Source organism: Papaver somniferum, chromosome 6 (assembly GCF_003573695.1).
Source record: "Papaver somniferum cultivar HN1 chromosome 6, ASM357369v1, whole genome shotgun sequence".
NCBI classification, from domain to species: domain Eukaryota; kingdom Viridiplantae; phylum Streptophyta; class Magnoliopsida; order Ranunculales; family Papaveraceae; genus Papaver; species Papaver somniferum.
In genome coordinates this window covers 149,250,053-149,274,041 of record NC_039363.1, presented here as the reverse complement: position 1 = coordinate 149,274,041, position 23,989 = coordinate 149,250,053, and the positions used below count along the sequence as shown (strand labels likewise).

The 23,989-nt window shown below is 36.4% G+C and overlaps 1 protein-coding gene and 1 long non-coding RNA gene across 2 annotated transcripts; both read left to right on the top strand.

The window, feature by feature from the left end:
• Nucleotides 1-9,405: 9,405 nt before the first annotated feature.
• On the top strand, nucleotides 9,406-11,057 carry LOC113286300. Its single transcript, XR_003329204.1, has 3 exons — nucleotides 9,406-9,511; nucleotides 9,675-9,768; nucleotides 10,317-11,057. It is a non-coding gene; the product is annotated as an uncharacterized LOC113286300 (long non-coding RNA).
• A 5,668-nt stretch (nucleotides 11,058-16,725) lies between these two features.
• LOC113291651 lies at nucleotides 16,726-19,164 on the top strand. The gene is made up of 3 exons (XM_026541162.1): nucleotides 16,726-17,440; nucleotides 17,820-18,817; nucleotides 19,063-19,164. The coding sequence occupies exons 1-3, from the start codon at nucleotides 16,726-16,728 to the stop codon at nucleotides 19,162-19,164; spliced, it is 1,815 nt and encodes a 604-aa protein (XP_026396947.1).
• Nucleotides 19,165-23,989: the final 4,825 nt, after the last annotated feature.

Sequence of the window (23,989 nt, the reverse complement as noted above, 5' to 3'; positions counted from 1 at the left end):
ATTATAGACTCCAGCGTCTCGAATGGCTTTATGAAGATTGAATGATATGCCAATACGATGTTTCTTCAAGCTTTGATGTGGGAACGTTTCCAGAATTATGCACCCATTTCATGTATTATCTTGCAAGGACTGAACGCTGATGCTCGTCATGTTTTCTCTGAGAGGGACAATGCCAGGATCATGCGTTGGTCTACAAAGCAGCCCCGACTCAAGACTCGTTTTGTTGATGTGTTAGACCGTGAATCTGAATTCAACTTCTGTCCATGGGTGTTAATTCCTCCTCATATTTCTCAGTTGAAAACTTTCAATGCTGAAGAGAGTATGACTTTGAAATCTGGTGCTGATTTGAGCGACGACGAGAGGTCTTTTATGCTGAGTTGCACTTCTGGTTACCTGATATCAACAACACATGGAGAATTCTCGGGGGAAGAATATAATATTGACAGGGCAGCTCGTAAAATGGGTATGGATCAGTGCGTTCCTACTTTTCGGAGAAGGAAACCATCAGTTGAACAGCTTATAACCCGTTTAGACCGCACACATGTGGAAGAAAGTGAATACTGGTTCCCTAGCTCTGAGCGAGTTACATATGTAACTCCAGGTTACATAAACTTTTGGGACCAACAACTCGGGCGTTTACTTGATTTCGTGAGAGTTGATCAACCTTTGGTGAAGGATCCTCCTTCTGCTGAAATGATTGTTACTCGGCCAAGGCTGAAGCATTTCCCTGGTGGTGATAAATGGAAAACATCTCCAGGATGTTCACAAGTGAGTATTCTCTACATAATCTTCATAAAATTATGATAATTGTGTTTTGATTATTGCATAAAAAAATTCACTGGACGGCCGTAACGTAAGACCTCGAGTCGATGTAGACCTCTCAGAAACTGAAGCAACGGTTCATGGTGGAGAAGGCGGGAGCAAGAATTATAAATTGTGGTTCCATACCATAAAGTCCTCGGTTGTTTCTTTGGTGAGTTGTTAGTACTTCCCTTGAGGTGACTTCTAGAAAACCAATATTTGTTATTCTGTTGCAGAACTTTACTTCATCGAGTATTGACGGTCTTCAGTTCTCTTCTGCTGGGCAAACAGTTTCTGACTTGAGTGATGAAGAAGAGGCCGTAAGTATTTCTTCGTATAACCAATTATGACGCTCTATAGACAAAATGCTAATTGTTGAGAATATATACAGGAGGGTGTCTCCATGGAAGTGGAGAGTACTGGTGGTGTTCGTTCATCTCCAAAAAATGGCGATAAAGAGAATTCCCAGATCCCAACACTGAATGAAAGCAATAGTGCTCTTGATGTTGATACGGGCAATTTAGGTTCGTTGAACGCTTCAGAGACCACCCAAGTAAGTATTTATTTTTCATTTTATCCATAGAAGAATAAATTTCTTGATTTATGAATGAATGAATGAGAATTCATGTGAATATACGAAAAGTTTTGCTTAAATACGTCACCAGAAAATTCAGAACTTATCCTTTTAGCAAAAACGCCATAAAATCTTCGTCCGATGTCAGATTTTCGCGATCTACCATGTATCCTCATGCCCAGAAAATTTCCAAGCTTTAGAACAGAAGCTTTTGGAGTTTCGAGCACATTTAGGGGCCGAAATCAGCGAAATAGTAAACTTCCAGGAGACTTTCAGAAAATTTTCAGCTGGCGTGTAGTTCGATGTTTTGGACACATCTTTTTACTTGCTCATACAATCTCTACTAAATTTTGATATGTTGTAGATAAAATCCATACGAAGATAATGGTATATAACTTGACCTTATATTATTCAACAATTTCTCCTAGTTCGTCGTTTTGTACAGGGAAGTGTAAAATCCTCTCAGACGAGCTCGTTGTAAAACGTGTTTTTATGACTTTCACGCTATTTGCTCGTGTCTTGAATGCATGATGATGAACTTTGATGATGTTAGACCACTTGTATGATGTAGTTTACAATTTTATTTGGTTTCCATATTTAGATTGCTCTAATCTCATGTAATCTTCGTATTTAGGTGCCAAATACCGAAGTTGAGAATAATGAAACCAATAATGATAACTCGAGCGACCCTGGGTTATTGATGAAGATACAACCATCTCTGCACTTCAAGGCCGTGAGAATATTTCTACTGAAACCATTAAGTAAATTGAGACTTCAATTGTTGTTGCTCCAGTGGCGGAAGAAGACGAACCACGAGTGGAAGAAACTGAAGAAACCGTCGCCCTGATTGTAGAAGTTGCTCCAATAATTGAGAATCATATAGTGGTGCATGAATACCTGAGTGCAGAGATTTATTTTTATCCTCCATTTGATGCATCACTCCCATACCACGAACTAGTTGGTAGATTCAGCGTTCCTATTAGCGACTTGTACGAGAAGATATGGAGAAAATTTGGTCACATCATTGTTACCAGAGATCCCAAGCGTGCTTATTATTTAACCATGCAAGTAAGTGTTATCTTGCGTATTGTAAGTGATATATGCGCTAGGGCCAGAAATACTGTCACTCCAAATGTACTCTTTGATTGGGAGTTCAATTTGGAGAATTCTGAGAGACTTGGCTTCAACGTGAAGTGGCTTCGTAAAAAGATAAATGCCATTAAGGATTCTTGTGAGAAGAACATACCCTTTCCCAACGCTGTTTTGATGGAGAAGGAAGACAAGATTGCTAGGCTGACTGAAGAGCTAAATATGGAGAAGGCGGCCTTACAAGTCTTGAAGGATGCAGAGGAGCGAAAATCTTTCTTTGCTGATTTTCTTTGATTTCCTTTTTCATAATCTCTTGAACTTATGAACTTCTGAGAGATGTGAGGTTTTATTTTGGTTTTGATTTTTTTTTGATTGGTTTTGGACTGGTAGATGATTGAGGATTTTCTTTTGGATTTGATAGGGATTTTCTTTAAGTAAAATGAACTAAATTTTGATAAATTACTGAATTCAAATACTGAATGAAAGTATTGCAAACGTTTTGTAGAAATTGAAATACAATGAAAGAAAATCCTAAATGCCAAATCCATACGTCATGAATGTCCAAACGCCTAGTAGCTCAAATGCCCAATAATTCCAGGCGTCAAATGCTTTAAGCCGATTCTCGTGTATCATTGGAACGAACCTGACATCCGTTTTGATCAGCCTGTAGTATCCTCCAACTATGGATTTAGCAACCACAAAAGGTCCTTCCCAATTGGAGTTTCTTGCGGAATGAAGGTTGCGCTTAGCTGCTTTGAGAACTAGGTCTCCTTCATGGAATTTGTTAGGCTTGGTCGTCCGCGCCTTGAATATCTTCTGTTGATTCGGAATTCCTCGTGCGGTGGGATTCCATGACTGTGGCACATATGGACACTCATGCAAAGGGGAGTATCCAGAGTAATGTCCGTCATGCTCAACCATGTCTTCAGCAATAAACTTTTTGATAGAATGCTCAGTTTGAAGAAATTCTGTATTCAATCATTTGGTGTAATATTGTCGCGATGAGGCTTTCCACTCCTAGTACTTTGCCACGGCTAAATTGTCAGTGGGAAGAAGTCCCTGGACCAGGGCAACATAATTAAACATTGGTAGTATAGGCGCATGAAGGGGAATCAGACTTGCCTGAGTACAGAACCTTTTGATGAAAGATTGTGCCCTTTCTCCAGGTTTCTGTGTAAATTCCACCAAGGCTTTAACTTCCTCCAGATGCTCGAATGATGGAGTATCTTCTATTTCTTCTGAATCAGAGCTTTCTTCAACCGAAGGCATTAAAACCAACTTTCCAGCATGAACCCAGGGTCGTCCAAGAATCATGTCATATCCTGGATCTTCCCGAATTATATAAAACTTGGTCTCAGTGCAGAGCGAGTTTTCTCTGACCTTGAGGGTGATCTAGCCTTATGCATCTCTAAGTGTCCCTTCATGATCTCTGATTGACGTGAGAGCATGCGTAACTTCTTGTCGAATAATTCTAGCGGCTTTGAGAGTTTTCAGAGGAATGATGTTGATGTTTGTGCCAACATCAACAAACACTCTTATGATTCATTTCCTTTGAGATGTAATGTGGTGAGCAGTCCCCAGTCAAACACTTATTTGTCAGTGGCTGGAGGCTCAGGAGGTACTTTTGGGATCAGTAAATGTTTCCCAGATATTATATGATTCAAAGCCGTGAACATTTATCCCCTTTGAGCCTTCGAAAGATAAAGAAATTCGCATACATGTTCGATCAATGACTGAACTGCTTCTTTGACTGGTTGTTCAGAGATGGAGACAGTCCTGACTGGAAGAGGGTCCCTGTATACTCCTTAAGTCCCCAAGTTAAGTTCCCCTGATTCGAATTTTTCATTGAATATGCGCTTCAAGACCCTGCAGTCGCTGGTGGGATGATTGACGAACCTATGGAAACGGCAGTAGCGAGGGTTTTCCATTACCTCTTCAGTTGGTTCTTTTCTAACATATGGCAACTTGATTGCACCGTCTTGGAGGAATCCAGCAGTTTAATGACCTCTTAAATGGAAAGATGGAATTCAGGTTCCACCGGGTCTGTGTTTTGGGTTGGAGCTTGTGCGTCCCGGGTTTGATTACCCTTTCTTGGTGCTTTCGGAGGAGCTGAAGATGCAGGCTTGCGTTGCGGTTCGTATTTCCTTTTGCTCCCTTCTGCAACAGCTTTATTGGAAGGATGGAGGTTGTACTATTTGTTGATCAGATGCCTGCTACCTCGAGTCTCTCGTTGTTCCTCGGCTTTTGTAGTTTTTGCTCTTTCCAGTAAAGCGGGTGTTGTAGTCGCTGACCTCTTCGCTGCCTCATGAAGTTCTGAAAAGGTCTGGAAACGAAGATTTTCCAATAAATCTCTGTAGACCGGGATCATGTCGTTGATGCACAAGTATACAAGTTACTTCTCTGTGACGTTTGGATCATGACAGTCCAAAGATTGAACCCTGAATCTTTTCACATAGTCATTGGGGTGTTCATTGCTTCTCTGAAACATTCTTCCCAGATCAGAGAGAGTAATTTGCTTTGACACGAAGAAGTACTTTCTGTATAAGGAGTTAATCATTTCTCCCCAACTGGTGATACTTCCTGGCGTGATGTTGTTGTACCAGGTATATGCCCTGCCTTTCAGGGATTTTGAAAATTCCTTCAAACGGACGACATGATTGTGCTTGTGTTCGCCTAACGCTTCCAGAAACCGAGAGACATGCTATCGAGCATTGCCTGTTCCATCATACAAAGTGAAGGTTGGAGAGGTATAACCTTTTGGAAGAGGATTCTTTGCGTAGCAGCAGGGTATGGAGGCTGGTGACGATGGACATGTGGTGTCTTGTATTTTCCACGGTTCTCCAAGAGGCGTTCCAAATCTTCCCGAGTAATGAAATTTGATGATTCCTTCGCTGATGAATCTTCCGCAGCTTTGCGGACTTCATTGTCATCCACCGTATGAACTGGAACGACTTCAAGATCAGGATCCGAAGATGTTTCTTTAGCTTTTCCTTTCTCCTGATTTTTCTCTGACACCTTGTATGTTAGAGTCTTTAGATAATTGAATAAATCCTTTTGAGTGGAAACCATGTCATTCTGATTCTTGGCAGGAGTTTCTTGCACCTTCATGAGATCGCCAATGGTAGGCGGATTTTCTCTAACTTCTTCAGGATGTCAGCCGAAGAGGGGATGATTTCTAGTGTTGGGCTGAGGAGGACTAATGTCACCACCATTGTTGGAAGTATGAATGGTTTCTGGAATACCATCATTGTTATTGTTTCTAATGCTAGTGTCGTTTGCATTTATAACTAACCCGGACCTAAGATCGACCATCTTTGTTAGAATTGAGATTACAACCGAGATAATGATCTCCCAATGTGGTCGCCAATCTATAGATGGGGAATACGATTTTATGGTTTTTACGGAATTGAGGAGACGACCATGCGGAGGATTCTTCTTGAACCGATCGAAATATTTAACCTCACACAGATGCACTACAAGAAGGGACTTCTTTAAGTTCGATAAATCAATCTGTAGGACTCCGACCTAAACCGATACAATGGTCGTTCCAGAGTCAATTCGGTCACAAGATAGGATGGGTCGATCTGTAGGAGGGAAGCTGAGAAAATGTTTGAGATCAATGGGGATCAAGGATTGTTGGTGTGTTGTGTATTTTCGTGAAAATAGTTTCTAAATGATTGAGTTTACTCAGTTGAGAGTCATTGCAAAAACGATGAGTTCGTGTAGACGAAAGATTGTCTGTATGAACGTTGTATTGTTTGGCAAGAATTGTTCTGTTGTTTCAATCATGATTCAGATACTTATTTATATTGTTAGAATTGTAAACACCTTGATCCCATGAAGTGTGACAGTTGCTGAAGTCAAAGAGTGGGGAAGTGAAAATCGTGTTAAAACCAGTTGCTCATCGTGCGGAGACTTGGTTGATTTTCTACCCACTACTTTGCTGACTCCTTCAACTGATTGCACGACTTACTAACATTCTCATCGTGGATGAACACACGTGTCGTAGACCACCAGACCAAAACCCTAGTTAATATCCCCCCATGTGTCATGATTGATGTCTCGTGAGTTTAGTTATTCAGTTGATGACTTGATGAGACGATGAGTCTTTGTATTGCTGAGTTGAACATGACTTACAAATGTTCTAGGACTCATGAGTTGAACGTGTCTGTTGAAACAGGGGTATAATTGCCGAATGAGTGTTGATAGTTAAGGTGAGCAAGTGTTGCTCATTCGATGAATTGTTGAATATTGATAGTTGAACCAATATTCCTTAGTCTGAGAAAATGTTGCTCGTTTGAGCAAATGTTGCTCGTTTGAGCAAATGTTGCTCGTTTGAGCAAATGTTGCTCGTTTGAGCAAATGTTGCTCGTTTGAGCAAATGTTGCTCGTTTGAGCAAATGTTGCTCGTTTGAGCAAATGTTGCTCATTTGATGAATTATTGGTAGCAGGCCCAAAATAAAATACTAATTTAAGATACTGACGACTGGGTCGAGTATAATAATTAAAGTGTTGATCACGGGATTAACATAAAATTATTAGTGTTTGAATCTGCTTAGAATTTTGGATTCGAAACCCTAATTTTGATTAATTGCCGATCAATTGATGATTTATTGAAAATCAACCACGGATTGAAGGAGGGACCGGCTACATGGGATGATGAATCGACCATGAAGCGCCCAGATGCTCGAGTGAGTAAAATACCAAAGTCTCTTGAAGACCAGTGGGTGAAAAGATGATTAAATGTTGATTTAATCTTTCATTCAGATAATCATCGTCTGAATCTTAGGTGATAGGACCTAATAAATTATGAAGAGATGAAGGACCGACCAAGGGTTCATGAAACTGGCCCTGGTTGGTCATGGGATCGACTGACGATCATTTCATGAAAATTCCTAAAGTGTTTGGAAGAGTTTGAACCTAATGTGAACAAATTAGGTCAAAAGATAAAAATGTGCGGGACCGGCCTCTTGCAAGCCAAAGAGCCAACCTTGGTCGGTCAAGGCAATATGCTCATGTCACCAAAGTGGTCGTGTCTCAGTCCTGAGAATTTTGATATTTTCTGATGCGCGTTTGAGAAACATTTTGAGAAAATATGAAGAATTTTCAAGGATTTTTTGATGAAACTGAGGAAAACTTCATAAGATGAAGGAAATAATAATAATAAAATGAAGGAATCATGAAGTGTGGGACCGGATATGGCCAAGGAATGGCCATCCGTACAATGAGCACGGTCCCATGACACTTTTCCTAATTTATTATTATTTTCATGATTTTAGGGAAATATCATGTAATCAAGGAGTTTGTTGAAATCAAGGAGTTTCCTTGAAGTGAAGGAGTTTCCATGAGATGAGGGAAACAAATAATATTAATAAGGAATAAAATAAGGAATTACAAGATGTGGGACCGGTTACGGCTAGAGCATGGCCGGCCGGTTAGTGACCACGGTCCCGTGACACCTTTCCTAATTTTATGTAGTTTTAAACAATCTCCTTGATGTGAAGGAAATATCATGAAACTAAGGAGTTTCATAAGATTAAGGGATTTCCATGAGATGATGGAAATGATAATTAATAAAATAAGGAATTACAAGGTGTGGGACCTGTCACGGCTAGGGCATGGCCGGCCGGCTAGTGACCACGGTCCATGTGACACCTTTCCAAATTTTATGTAATTTTACACAATTTCCTTGATGTGAAGGAAATATCATGAAACTAAGGAGTTTCATAAGATTAAGGAATTTCCATGAGATGATGGAAATAATTCTCTATATAAAAATAGAGTTTTTTCGAGCGACGTGGTTAACCGGAGCTTCTGGTTGATTCTGGCCCCACCATTCTAAATTTCAGCCAATAGAATTTCAAGAGAATCTTTTGGTCCCACGAAATTTTATTTGGCCAATCAAATTTTAGAAAATAATTTCTTAAAATTATTAAATCTTATTTAATCTTAGAAACATATCAAAACAAATATACACAACCTCAACATTACCATAAAACAATTTCATAAATCCTACCATAAAACGATTTCATCATGATGAAATAAAATAAAATATGCAATGTTCATCATGATTTCATCGTAAAATTAAATCAATCATATGAATAAAAAAAAATCCAATGTCCAATGTCCATTTACAGTTTTTGTAATAAAATCACCTAATTACAACTCCAAACTACGGATAAAAGAAAAATCTTGTAATTACACTTTCAGTTGGTACTAAATACCTAAAAACAAATCATGAGAATATACCTGATTAAAAGAAAAAATTTAAATCACTGATTAAAAGAAAATACCTGAATGAATCCAATGAAAGGTTTGTTAATCCTATACAAATAAAAATAATATAAAATCATTAGGAGTATGATTTCCATAGGGAAAAAAATCGGTGTCAGCAACAAAATAAATAAATTAGGAATATGATTTCCAAATAAGAAAAAACGTTATCAGTAACAAAAGAAATAAATGGGAAGATATCAAAAAAAAAGTAATTAAAACTAAAAATTTTGTTCATACCATAATTAAAGATATTACTTCTCTAAACCGTTTCCTTCTTTTCGAAGGATATTACTTCTCTAAATTTTGTTCATACCATAATTAAAATTAAAAATAAAATAAGTCTAAAAATTAACTAAATATATTCAATTCTTAATAAGCCTAAAATTTTAAAAAAAATTAACTAAATAAATCCGCTTTTTTTTGTTTTTTTTTTTTTGAAAAATCTGATTTTGTTATGTCTAGATATGTAATGTATTTTTTATACAAAAATATTTTTAACCACTAAGTACGGTGTTATGAGAATAATGTAACTACCCAAAATAACTTATCTTTTAGGTTGTTGTTTCCTAACCGGAGATTATCTTTTTTTGGAAATTTCGTGGATGGTCTCTATATAAAGCACTCGAACAAAGATAAGAACTCACTGTTTTATTTCTCTGGTTTTTTTGCGATATATAGGTTAATGGTGTTTTTTGATCTGCAGAAGCTGGTATACATCTTCTCGCTATGTTGACAAAAATGAACGCATACACAATGCCGCGTATTGATAAGGTGATAAATTTTTATATTTTACTCTATGGTATTTATGATTTATAATTGTAATTTTTTGTTGATATTGGTTCTCGATATTTTTTTGTGTATATGAGTATTGTTTTATTGTGCATATGTTTGTTTGTTTGTTTTTTTTTGACGAAAAAGGTTAGGTATTTTGCAGGTTTTCGTGAACATCTGTGATAGTAAGATTTTAATTCATGGATAATGGATCAGTTATTCGAAGCTTTTGTGGCCAAAATATAAACGTATGCAAGGTATAAAATCGTGAAATCCTTTCTGTTGGAATTCTTTTTTATACTATATAATTGTGATCAATAATTGCCGCATTCAGATTTCATGGATATTGAAATCGGTTGCTTGGAAGCTTAATGGCTATATCATGCAAAGTATAAAGTTTAAAACCCTGTTTTTGTGTTCAACGATTTCCTTTACTGTCAAAAATCCTGAAATTTTAATTGCATGATATTAAGCAGAATTTTGGAAAAAAAATATTAGATCATTAAAAGTATTATTTTCCTTAATATCATAATCCATATATACAAAAAAATAATTTTTGTTTCTAAGCCTAAAAATATTTCAAAGAATAAATATGGATACCGTAAATAACTGTGGTTTCCCAAAATTATTAGAGTAAATTTAAGACTCTCCGTTGATATTATTTTCAAAATATCGGTTTCCATTTCCATTTATAGAATCGTCTTTTGTTTGATTATGGCAAGATCTCACCATTTTTACTGTTGTTTTATTTTTTTGAATTCTTTGTTGATTTTGTTTTGGAGTTGCTGATGATATATCCCCGCAGAAGGATGAAACGATGAAATGGGATCTTTTGGTTGGGAAGGTTATCTATATCAACAACCTTAACTGAGTGCATTTTTTAAGAGTTGGTGTTTCTATGTCAGTAGGAAACATCTATGAAGAAAATATCATCTTTGGATTTCAGAAGTACTGTATTGGAAGAGTTGTGCAAGGATCATTGATGTTCGAATTTGGTTTTGCACTTATGTTTCTTTCTTAGTATTTGGATCTTTTAGACAGTCGGATTCGAGTCTCGACTACCTTTCCATTTTATAGTGTTCATATTATTCTACAACAGTGGTAATGTTCTTGCTTAGACATTAGAGGTTATGACAAGAATTCAAGTAGTTAATTACCAAGCAGCAATCAGGGAATCTTGATTACTGAGCGACGGTGGCAAAGGCATAAGAATGGTTTGCATTATTCTTAGCCCTTATAAAGTTAATCCCAACGGCAGGTACATTTAGTACTTTATTTCTCTCCAGCTAGGGTAGTGTCTCTACCAGAATTCTGCTTGAGCAAAGCCTTCAGTTATATATTGTTTTTTTTCTTCAGCATGTCAGTTCATTTGCTTTGGTTTCAGTTTTCTTACTGTAGTTTTAGTGGTGCTACGATTTTATCATTTTTGGATTTATTATTTTCAGTTACAGACTACCCATCAAGGACCGATGAGGACAGTTCTTTTCGGCCTTCGTTTAAGCTATATGAATGTAATGCTTCACCTTGGTGCTTGACAATTCTTTAATTTGTCGCCTGTAGTAATTAAGCTTGTATTTTGTACGTTTGGAGAACTTTGTTGTAATTCCCAATTTTCTATATTATCACTTTATATCAAGGCTTAAATTAAGGCCATTAGTGTCTGTTGGACTGGATTCCTTAGTAATCAGCTTCGTACATGATTTGAGTTATATTTTTCCGAATAAATATCTTATGCATGTAACTATTTTACCTTCAAAAGGATAGTTAATTTGATATGTATTTCCTGAAAAAGTAATTGAAGAGTTTCTAATTCTGCACGTTTATTTAGTTTGTAGTAAAAGAATGTTGAAGTAAACTTTTATTTGAAAGCCACAGGACACGCTTTTCACTACGCCAATATTACAATGAGTGAGCTACAAGATCTTTACGTAATGGGTCATTGAAGCATATATATAATAAGTAAACGAAAGGAATGATACCTTTCGATTAACAAATAAGACTTTATTGAGGTACTGCATATTCATAATCTCGATACCTTTAGGACTTGCATATTCTTATTATAGTATCTTATAATGAATTTCTTTAGTTATCACACAATCATTCAGCAAGCGATTGTCGGTCCATGATTATCTCATTGATCACCAACCATCTCACATATTATACCACGTGTTTAACAAGGTAGTAGTGTTGTCAGAGTGAATGCTCTATCTACCAAGAACATGCAATGACTTCCTTGCATGATTTTGTCTTCACTTGGATTTTGACTTCTATCACCATACGTAGACCCGGTTGACTTCTTAGTCGGTAGTGGCTTCATAATCTTATCTTACCTTTGCAGCTAAGTTATTAGTTTGTTATTTGGATGGATTTCTAACAGTAGGTATGAGTGGCAGGAGAGGCACCTAGTTAAGAGAGAGTTGCGGAAGAAAAATGTGGAGAATCTCATTAAAAGGGTGGTGAAATTCCAGAAAATGAGTTAAACTTGATCAAGGGAGCACTCATATATGTTTATGAAAATAACGTATCTACAATTTTAAAGTAAAGGATGAACTCCATGGCGTTATCAATATCAACAATAACCTCTGATGCAGTAAATTTCGATCAATGCGTTGATTCTTTTCTTTCTTTTCTTTTGATTTCAGATTTGGGACCATATGATCCCTCTGATTGTATGTAGTAAGAGGAGACAAAATCAACACTGTATTACTACATGTACTTCTTTTATTATTATCGCTTGAAAAAAAATAATAATTGCTTAACCGTGGAAGTGGTTGCGATAATGGTGTGTTAAAATCACGTACGGGTAAAAAAAAAATTGGAGACTTATTATTGGGTTGATTGAATCACATTTTGTTTGTTAAGAAGGTTAACGAGGGAATGATTCGCCACAAGGGGATACTATGGCCATATAGGTTGATAAGGAAGTGTAACGAGAAGAGAACTCACAGATCTCTTCCCTCAGGTTTTTTTATGCATTGGCGTACGCGTAGATAGATTTTAAGGTTTCATATGTATATTGTGAAGGGGTCCATATGTATATTGTGCTCAAGCACTATATGATAAGTAATTGTAAAGCGCTCTATGTGATGAAAAATTTAGACACGTACTAGAAAATGAGAAAAATGAGGACATGGCATATACGATTAACTTAGAATTGTTGGTTTGTTCTATGGTATAGATTTTTTCATTCTAAAGTAGTATTTTTTTAATTTCAGAAAAGTTAAACTTGATCAGAGTGGACTACATGCTACAATAGAAAATTCTGGCGCGTAAGCTATAACATGTAACCTATATATTGTTTGGTGTGTGCATTTCATTATGTTTTCTCCCTTTTTTTGTTTGATGTTTGATTGAAAGGAGGTTGTCAGTCTTTTTTAGTAGATTTTTTTTTGTTTTACTGTAGAGATACTGATCAAAGATGGTGACCCGAAGTACTTGTATGTTGTTTGAAGAAGGCGACAAGGCTGTCGAAGAACTTGATAGATATTTTCTGTAGAGATGCTGGTCAAAGTCATTGATCTGAAGTACTTGCAATGCACTTGAAGAAGGCGACAAGGCTATCGAAGCACTTGATAGATATTTTCTGTAGAGATGGTGATCAAAGTTGGTGATCCGAAGTACTTGAATTGCAGACTGTTGAAGAAGACGAGAAGGTTATTGAAGAGCTTGATAGATATGTAGCTGGGATAAACATTTGCATGGTGTATTTTATGATTATGGTCACCAAGTATCGTGAGTGTGGGAGATATTTATTGTTTTACATGTTACTCCTCTAAACAGACTGTCACATGATTAACCTATGTATAGCCTAATTGGATTTTTCTATGCAGCTTTAAAGAACAAAGTTTGAATTTATGGGATACAATTTACAAGACTGAAGTTAGACTCTTGGTAGCATTAGGCACAAGAACATATGGTGAAACTTTATAGCATCATTTCGAGTTCTGGCCTGGCTATCCATTTATCGAGCAAATAAAAAAAGAGATTTTCCTATCTATGGGATTCCCTTCTTGATGCAAATACTTATAATCAAATCTGAATCTTCTGTTGGATTATGTTAGGAATTTCTTCAAAATTTTAAAATAAATTCCATTGCTACAATAGTTTTAACAGGTTCATTCAATAGGATAATCTTGGATATCGGTTAGGTCCCTCTAAAAGTAAAGATTGTCCATATGGAGCTCCGTTGATACCTACTTAAAAATAGAATGTAAGTGGCCGTCCAGGGGATAAATTATTTAAAGCAATTCATGAAAAATTCTGGTTATATTACATACATGAGTTGGACCCGATCCAAATATTCATCCAGCCCACTATTTTAGTTACTTAATTAGGAATTAATTTGAACATTCACCGATAATAGCGGTTTCTATGGACCATTACTTGGGCCAAGCTTCCAAACAGCCATCAAAAATAATAACAATCATGGGCATATTGATCAGCTTTTAATAGATATCAAAAATGATATTTCTATTATAGTGATATGTTTATATATACCGATACATTGCATAATAATATCAACGGAAACATTTCGAAGACGCTTTGACACTGTTTGGTGATTTGGTGGACAAAAGTTATTTTTTCGATGTGCTATTTTGGGATTTAATGTGGAAATTGGATCAAACAGGTTCATGGTCTTGGAAATCAATAATTATGATGCTCCTTACTAATACAAAGAATAAACGAAGGAAGTCAATAATTATGATACTATAGAGCAAACCAAAGAATGCTTTACCTCCAAGATAGCAATCGTTCCTTATACGGAGAAAGATAGCATTTTTAAAGCCATGACAAAGAGGATGTGGTATAATGCTCATAATATCATACATACTGATTTGTTACCTTTTTTATAATATTATTATTTATAACAAACGTCCAATATTCCTAAACAATAAATAGACCCGTGCATCGCACGGGCGAGAAACTAGTAATTAATAAAATAAGGAATTACAAGGTGTGGGACCGGTCACGGATAGGGAATGGTCGGTTGGCTGTGACCACGGTCCCGTGACACCTTCCTAATTTTATGTAATTTTACACAATTTCCTTGATGTGAAGGAAATATCACGAATTGAAGGGATTTTCTCAAATGAAAGGATTTTCATGGGATAAAGGAAAAATAAAATGTGATAAAATAATGAAAGGGGCGTGAGGCCGGCCACGGCGGCATGACCGGTCGGCGGGCTTGGTCCCCTTAGACGCCTCTTTTAGATAATTTACTATTATTATTTTTCTCCATGGTTTCATCGTTCCTTCGTTTTTTGGAATGCTCGTTCGTGCATTCAGGTGATCTTTAGTACATCATTACTGAGTACACTTGCACCATTTTCTCGGGGCTTACTTGATGGTGGCTCAGATGCCCGTACGTTGAATATTTATTACTAACCCATGGAATTCTGCTGGGAATAACCATAAATTGAAGTAACGGAATACTATAACGTAGTATATTTTCTAGGAATTCAATTGATGAATCTTGCGACTAGAAATAATTGACTGATGGCTCTATACTAGAAGGCACGCTGTCTAGGAGCATTATAATTACTCAGAAATCGAGGTATGAGCTAGCTGGAGCAGAACGCTCGATTTGAATGTTTATTCTATAAAGTCAGGGAACATTGCGACAGCCTGGAGACATGGTTCTCTATACTAGTGAGTAATACATCTAGGAGCCGTCCAATCATTTCGATTCTTTACGGAAGTGATTACTGAAGTTGCTCAGTTAATGGAATGTGTCGTGGTCTCAGCTGAGAGACTGCATATATAAACTCTGAGAAGTAATATACTCGATCAAAGACTTTTGAAGATATTCTGAGAGGCAGTACACTCGATCAGAGGTGTGGCATGAGCTTTCACGCTTTAATGAGGGACATGAGCCTCAATACTCATTTGATTCCTGGATCAGGAGCATGTATAATTATGGTTTATTTTACCCTTTGTCGAAAATCCACCATCTACAAAGCTTCTTTCATTATTTGAGTTTGATTGAATCATCGATTGCAGAGGTTTACTTCAGTAAACAATGATTTTGATTTCTTATCATTATTCAAGTTCAATCCCGTTAACAGGTAAGATTTACTTTTTTTGCTATAATCTTTCTTTTGTTTTAACATTTTGTTCTAAATAATGTAATTTAAAAATTGTTTTGTTGTGTTCATACCGTGAATTTGATAGGTTTGCACCTTTTGAATGAATAAATCATTTTTTCAGTCCATGATTATCACTTTGAATCAGAATGAAATTGATAACAATTATCCATAGGTTGTTAATAAACAAATCTCATGTAGTTTCAGGTAATATTTTTTCTGAAACTGAATATTAGTTCATATTATTAGTTTTTGATGTGTATTGTTGGTGTTCCAATGTAGTTGTTGAACATGTTACATGCCAAATCACATATTCACTAACATCAATGTAGGTTATGATGTGTATACTTCATCTTTTTCCACTGACTACCTTGAATATACTTCTCACGAGGGGCGCAGCCCCGATTTATGTCATGACTAGATTTTAAGCTATAGGACATTCTGAATCACATATTCAATCTCAGGACATGTTGTAGGTTGTAGTGTATCTTGTCAACCTGTTTATATAGAATGTCGTCTATATAGAATGTCGTTGTCAACCTGTTAAATTGTCCAAGTTTTTTCTAATTCTGAAAACAACTTGTAGTAGTTGCTTCTAGTTGTGGAAACAACTTGGGTTGGTTGCTTTCAATACTTTCTCTAAACAAACTGTGGTAGTTGCTTCTAGGTTTGGAAAAAACTTTGGTTGGTTTCTTTCAACTTGTACCTTATTATCCTTTGCAATTTACTGATTTTCTTCTTTTGCCAGATGAATATGGTTGTCGCAGAGATCAACTTTTGCAACTTAAGCATCTCTCATGTTGTCTACGAATCAACTACCTTCAAGGAGATGCAAAGTCGTGTATTACGTTCTTGGAGTATTCTTTCTCAAGTCCCTTTTGTGATTCTTTCTGATGTTAATAGTGTACTTCAAACCGTTCGGTCTGATTTAAATTTGAATTTTCTTGTTATATACGTCCAAGCTAAGGGAATACAAGTTTTGAAGTTCAATGTTCAATTCGAAACTCCTTCATCTTCTTCTTCTTTTTCTTCTTCTTCTTCTTCTTCATGTGTTGCTTCTTCTTCATCTTCTTCAAGTTGTGTTTCAACTGAAGGTTGGCTTTTGTTGAAGACACGACTGATGATGTTTCAATGAATCAATTATCCATAAGAGAACCAAAAAAGTGTGATGCTTGGGATGGAATTCTTACCGATTTTGGTCAGATGTTTGAGGGAGGGAAAGACAAATTTGTTGATGTCATGTTGAAGTATCAAGTGGAGAGTGGGTACAAAGTCAAGCTTGAGAAGACTGATCGTAAGCGTTATACAGTTCATTGCCTTTTCAAAGAAGAAAAAGGATGTAAGTGGAGGTTCTACTCATCTTTGGAAGTCAAAAACGTCCACGCTTTTAAGTGCAAGACTTTTATATCGGAGAATTCTTGTGGTTTAGCTTGCTTTGATCCTTCGAAACTTAGAATGACGAAGACTTTTATCAAGAACGTTATAAAAGATGATATTAGAGTTTCAAGTAAGCAGAAAACATCCGCGGACATTCAAGATTTGTTTTTAAGGGAGTATCAAGTTGACCTCACCTACCATCAAGCATATCATGGACTGAAATTTTGTAAAGAATGTATTTGGGGAGAAGATATTAAGTCGTATTCTAATTTCTTGTGGTATGAAGAAGCCGGCAAGCGTCATAATCCAGCAAGTGTCATTAAATTTGAGTTTAATGCTGAAAACCGGCAGTTTGAGAGGTTTTTCATTTCTTTCGAAGCTTGCATCACAGGGTTCAACAAGTATTGTCGTCCTATGCTGATAATTGATGATACGTTTCTTACTGGAAAGTTTAGGGGGTGGTCTTATGGTAGCTTGTGGGAAAACTGGCAACCAAGGTATTATGCATCTTCTTTACTCTTTTCTTTTTATGATGTGTTGTTTTATGACAAACTTTTTGGTAGAAAAATTTGTAGCCAACTGTATGTAATTGCACAACCTCAACAAACCTTTTAGGTTTTGATTTTTATGAACAACCTCAACAACTTTTTCAAGTTGGTTCCATATTTTGGAGGCAACTTTTGCTAGTTGTTTTCATTCTTGTGGTTTGGCTTTTATATTTTGGAGGCAACTTGTTCTAGTTGATTCCATTCTTCTGGAGATAAATTGTAGTGGTTTCTTCTATTATTTAATTCGAAACATGGTACCCATTTTTTGTATTAAATTATTTTGTTACTTTTACTTTGCAGAGATATTTCCACTTGTATTTGGGCTTGTATCTGGTGAGAATGGTGATAATTGGCACTGGTTTCCGGATAATTTGAAGGGAATTGTTGATGTTGATCGTTTATTGACCATCATATGTGATCGTGGAACTGGACTTTTGAACAATGTACCTCTTGTCTTCCCGAATGCTTTTCAATCATATTGCTCGTACCATATGAAAGATAATATTCCAGTTAGCAAGGGCAAGAGTAGACAAACTGCTATTAAGTTGTTTGAGCAATGCTATAATGTTGTCACGAAGGAGCAATTTTTGAAGGCACTGTCAAGCATGCACAACTTGAAGTTTTTTTCCATTATTGAGTGGATGAAGAAGACCCCGCTGAAGAATTGGGCTACTCATGAGTTTGAAGTGGAAAGGTTTGGAGAGCTTACATCCAAAATAGCTGAAAGCTTCAACATCTTGATTAAGAATGAAAAGTGTCTTCAAGCTATTGAGTTAAATGAGTGTATTCGTTCTAGGACAATGGAGACAATGTGGAATAGGAAGGTTGCAGCTAGAAAGTGGAATACAAGACTTACCCCCAAGATGCAAGCAAGGTTGGACAAGAGGATTACCGATTGTCGTAAATACAAGGTCCGTAGAGCTAGTGAAAATGTATTTGAGATCATAACTAATACTGGGAAGAATACTGTTGACTTGGACTCCCAGACTTGCACTTGTCACTGGTGGAAAAAACACAGCTTCCCCTGCAGTCATTCTGTGAAAGTTATGGTGCAGATTGGTGAGGAGGAGGTATACAAGCACATATCACCTTATTACACAGTCGAATACTACAGAGGTATGTACTCAAAACCTATCTATCCCGTTCCTGATGGTGACAAGCTGGATGAGATTTCTCGTACCAAATACGTCATGCCTCCCCCTGTTGGACCACAAGTTGGAAGACCAAACTCCGTTCATAAACGCAGTTACCGTGAGAAATTTAGCAAGAAGAGAAAGTGTGGCCGTTGTGGAATGCTTGTATACCATAATCGTAAAACATTCCTTAGTGCTCCATTGACCCTCGCCCACCAATATTCAAGAAGCAGTCTAGTTTGTTTTATGTTTTTCTGAACCTTTCTTTTATGTTTTTCTGAATTTCTGATTCTGTTTCTGTGAACTTGGTTGTCTTTTTAATTGATAATGGTACATTGTTAGTTGTTCTGCAGTTGTTACGAAATCATTTTGGTCTGTAATATTATTTGCTTTGTTGGTTATGTCCACAGATTCTGCAAGTTGCTTCCATTTTATGGAGACAACTTGTTCTAGTTGCTTCCATTCACAACTTCTGCAAGTTGCTTCCATATTATGGAGACAACTTGTTCTAGTTGCTTCCATTCTGGGAACAACTTCTGCAAGTTGCTTCCATATTATGGAGACAACTTGTTCTAGTTGCTTCCATTCTGGGAACAACTTCTGCAAGTTGCTTCCATATTATGGAGACAACTTGTTCTAGCTGCTTCCATTATAGGAATAACTTCTACAAGTTGTCTCTCTGTATTTTTTACCTATGCAAACCTGTAACCATATAGAAATATTGCAACACTGAATATAATCAAGGGAAATAATCAAACCATTCAAACTTTAACTAGACAATATTAAGAAGTGTACTTTAATTAGATAATACCAACATAATGTTTATAGCCAATAGTAATCTGTAGTTCAATCAGAATAATACTAGATAATACTAACAAATTAGATAATACCAACATAAGTGTACTAGATAATACTAACAAATGTAGTTCAATCAGATAATTCTAGATAATACTAACAAGTTGTCTCTGTTATTTAGTACTACTAGGAATATATGACAATCTGACTCGAATTTGTGCCTTTCGGTTTCTTCCATTCATCAGTTGCACCCAGTATACGGAACGCCATCTTGATCCTTTTTTGGTTAAAGTGGCCAATATAATGTTTCTTCTTTCCTCCTACCAGAATGCCGAATTCTTGGAATTTCACCAACATCTTCATAAAAACACACACAAAATTTGCGCAGTCAGGGTGTTCTTGTTGTTGAAGCACCTTAGGAATCTTCAATGTGTAAACGATTTCATTACCGCCTTTGTCTCGATGTCCAATCTCATTTAGAATTTTTCTTAGCGGCTTTGTAAGTGTATGCAACTGACGTGACAACAGCGAACTCTGACTCATAGAGTTGCATATCTTCCATACTCCTTCATGTAATACCAGCAACACCCAGTGGGAGTTCATGCACAGTGGAAACATCAACATTTTGTTCTGGGCATCCAACTTGTAATTATCCCTCACATAATTTGCTATTAAACTTGTTTCTATTGCATTCTCGTCTCCGTTGGCCATGGCATATTGCACGCATCTCTGCATCATTGTAATGGTTTTAAAAAAACAAAAAGATAAAAATATTTTATTTCTGCAAAAAGTTTTTACAAGTCAAAATAACATGCAATTTGTTAATACTAATTTGTGTTTAATTTATCAGATGAAAAAGTGACTTACCAAAAGATTGGTATTTAGTATTACATGCTTGTTGTATGGATTATCAGCAAAAACATTTTCCATCTTCGATTTCAGAATACTGGTGTAGAAGTCTACGATGTCACTATCGATATAGAGATCATCCAATAGATTTTGGATGAACTGTTTCTGAATGTGAAATTCATTATTCGGCGCAGAATAAACCGTTTGCCTGCATAATCCAACAACACAGCAAACATCATTATTAAAAACTGCAAACATCAATATTGAAAAATATTTTACTAGCAGCAAACATCAATATTGCAAAATTAAAGGAACTGCGAGAAATAATACCCAAAGTCAATTCTAAAACTAGCAGTACAAAAGTCTTAGTGTTTTTTACCCTTTCGTTGCATCCTCGCAGAATTCTTGGAGTATTTTTTTGTTGATCTTCGCTGCAATCTCCCCAAAGCTTAAGACTTTTTGCACGCTTTAGTGGTTTTTTTTGAGGAGGTGTTGGATCGATGTACTCTATTGCTTCCAAGTCAATAACTTCACTGTCCCGTTTTTTCTTGTTCTTCTTTCGGTGTAAACCCGTTCCAGTGAATCCATCTCCCAATCCCTTCCACTTCCTCTCCCTTGGATCGTTCTTGACTCTTTTAATAATAGAACCAACAATAGATTTCTCTTCAGCTTTCTCTTCAACTTCTTTCACTCCAGTTTCTGATAAGTCACTCTCTTCATCTGCTTTTGGTTGTTCAATTATTTGAGAAGCTGGGACTGGTGCTGCCGGAGAATCCAAATGAAAATCAAAAGTTGGACCTTTAAAGGATTGGTTTTGCACATATGTTGGAGTGTGTTTAACAACAACCATTTTATCTGTTTTTTTCTTTTCATCCTCATTCTATTGTGTAGAATATGCTACTTTCCTGCAATTTCAGCAAAGCACGGAGAGAGGAAAAAATTCACTAAAAACATAGTACACTGAAAAAAAAAGTAGAGGAGACAACTTTGAGTAACTTGCTTCCACATATGGAGACAACCTGAAGCAAGTTGCTTCCTAAACATATGGAGACAACTTGAGCAAGTTGCTTCCACATATGGAAACAACTTGAAGAAAGTTGCTTCAAAATTGAATAAGTTGATTCCTAAACATATGGAGACAACTTGAGGCAAGTTGCTTCCTAAACATATGGAGACAACTTGAGAAAGTTGCTTCCACATATGGAGACAACTTTAGGCAAGTGGCTTCCATCCAAGAATAATTTACTACTAAGTTTAGCAATCTACTAAGTAAATGAATGAGCCTTTCTGATGCATCTTCTTCATCAACTGGAGTTTTCTTTTCTTTCTCATCTCTAACTGGTTCTTCATCCATAGCAACTGCACTTGTCTTTTTCTGATCTTCCTCCGTTGTAACTGTACTTGTCTTTTCTTGCTCTTCCTCAATTGCAACTGGTTATTTCTCTCCTTGCGCAACTGAACTTGTCTTTTCTTGCTCATCCTCCATTGTAACTGGTTCTTTCTCCACTGGCGCAACTGGACTTGCCTTTGTTTCTTCTTGTATATTTCCTTTTACTTCAGCTATGTCTCCATAATACTTACCAGTTATACCATCAATGTCCACTTCCTTCATCAACTCATCATAACTATCTGGCATATCTACCTCGGCTGAATCTTTCCTTTCAATCGGCTCTTTTACTGCAGATAATGGTGTTGCCTCTTCAACAATAGAGATTTTTTCTTCGCTCACCTGCACTGTCTCATCAGCATTTAAATTGACTCCGTAATTGTCACCTACATTATCTTCTTCCTCAGTTTCACTGATTTCCTCATCATCTTCTTTAATGTCACCAACATTTTCTGTTGCTGTAGTGTCACCTACATTAGCTTCTTCCTCAGTTACATTTTCTGTTGTTTTAGATTCATGTTCGGAGGACTGTCGGTTGGTTGTTTTACCATGAAATATTTCGCTCCAGTCCTTGTACTTCTGCTCCCTTGAGAGGTTTTCTGGTGTGTTTTTCAAATCCTCCAAATCCTGCAAGTTCTTTTAAACGTCAGCCATGTGTTGCTGTTGATCATCTCTCAAATCAATCTTATCCTTGTTGGCTTCATAAACGCTTCTAAGGAAGTAGTTGTCAGCGATGAAATTTCTTAAGAACTGATCTCTCCCTTCAATCCTATAGTAGATATCTTGGAGCGAAAAGTTTTCGGCTTCAAGGAATTTGCCATTTATCCTCTCTTCTGCAAGTAAATCGTAAAGCAGGTTGTTGAATTCCTTTTCTATTTCTAGTTCTTCTTTCAATTCTCTCAAGTAAGTCAGTCCTTGATCATGTGGTGATAGTTCGTCTCGAATTCCATCTGTAAACTGAAAAGTTCCAAATTAGTCAGCATTTTCTCCTTCAAAATCAGTGGCAAGTTAATATACAACTTGAGAAAACTTTCTGCTTCAACTTCTGAAACCAACTAGATCAAGTTGCTTTCATTTATGGAGAAAACTTAATCAATTTGCTTTCATTTATGGAGAAAACTTGATCAAGTTTTTTTCATTTTATGGAGACAACTTGATCAAGTTGCTTCAACATATGTTGTTTCATAACATTCAACTCCGAGATTCACTAAAGTAGCATAAGAATTTTTACTTACTGTAAATCCTTCTGGGAATACCATATTCCCGTATTTATCTTTCCTTTCTACCGTCAACTTGTTGCACAAATCCAGTTGGTGCCACCTATTGAATCTCGGATTTGAATGTTCAAATCCTTGTCGCTTCGGGAGGTAGTTGCTATGCTCCACAAACCAATACTGCAAAAAAAAAAATTAAAATGTTAGTTAAGTTTCTTAAAACATTTTAGATCAAGATTATATTGTCAACAATTTTTAATTTCTTTTTTACCAACAAAAGTGGTATGCACCCAGGTACACGTTTAAGACCATCTTTTCCTTTTGGTTTCTTTATATTATCCATCAAATATTTCACTATGTGGTCTGGCCACGACACGTCTATGCATGGAGAACAAGTATGGCAACCATCTCTGGGTAAAGTAGCCTCCACTAGTGTCCGTGAAAAAGAACACGGTGCACAACCACATGCCAAAGAAAATCAAAAACAACGTCGGGTCCTTTCTATTTTCAGCTTCTTCTCTCAACACCATATCGATATGTTGCCTTGTAATTTTGTAGTCTTTGCCTTCTACCAGGGGGAAATATTTATGCAAGAAATTTATGTTCTCTTTAGTTACTTTACTCAATTTCTTCTTCAATTCAGCATCTTCAGTCCTTCTTTGCACATTGAAGAAAACAGCAAAGTCATCTGCTTTTGGAACATAAGCCTTATTCTTAAAAACAAATCCCACTTCCACCTTCTTCCTCACTACTACACTATCATGGCAACTGAGAAGCATCTCTATAGCTTGATAAATCTTAGTTTATATATCTCTTTCATCAGTTATGTCTTTTAGAGGCATGTTTTCTGGTTGTTCTTTAAAGAATGGTTCAACAAAACCCCAATACGGAGACTCTCTTAAGGCTTTCACATGGGCTGGCTTGTCTTTCAATACTTTATACAAGTAGTAACTCATATCTAACAATGGTAATAATCCAGATTTATATGCTAATGTTATTTCTATCTTCTTATTTTTACCTGCAATCATGCAAGCTATCTAGATTTATACTTTATACAAGTTGTAACTCAGATACAGATATCTAATTAAAAGA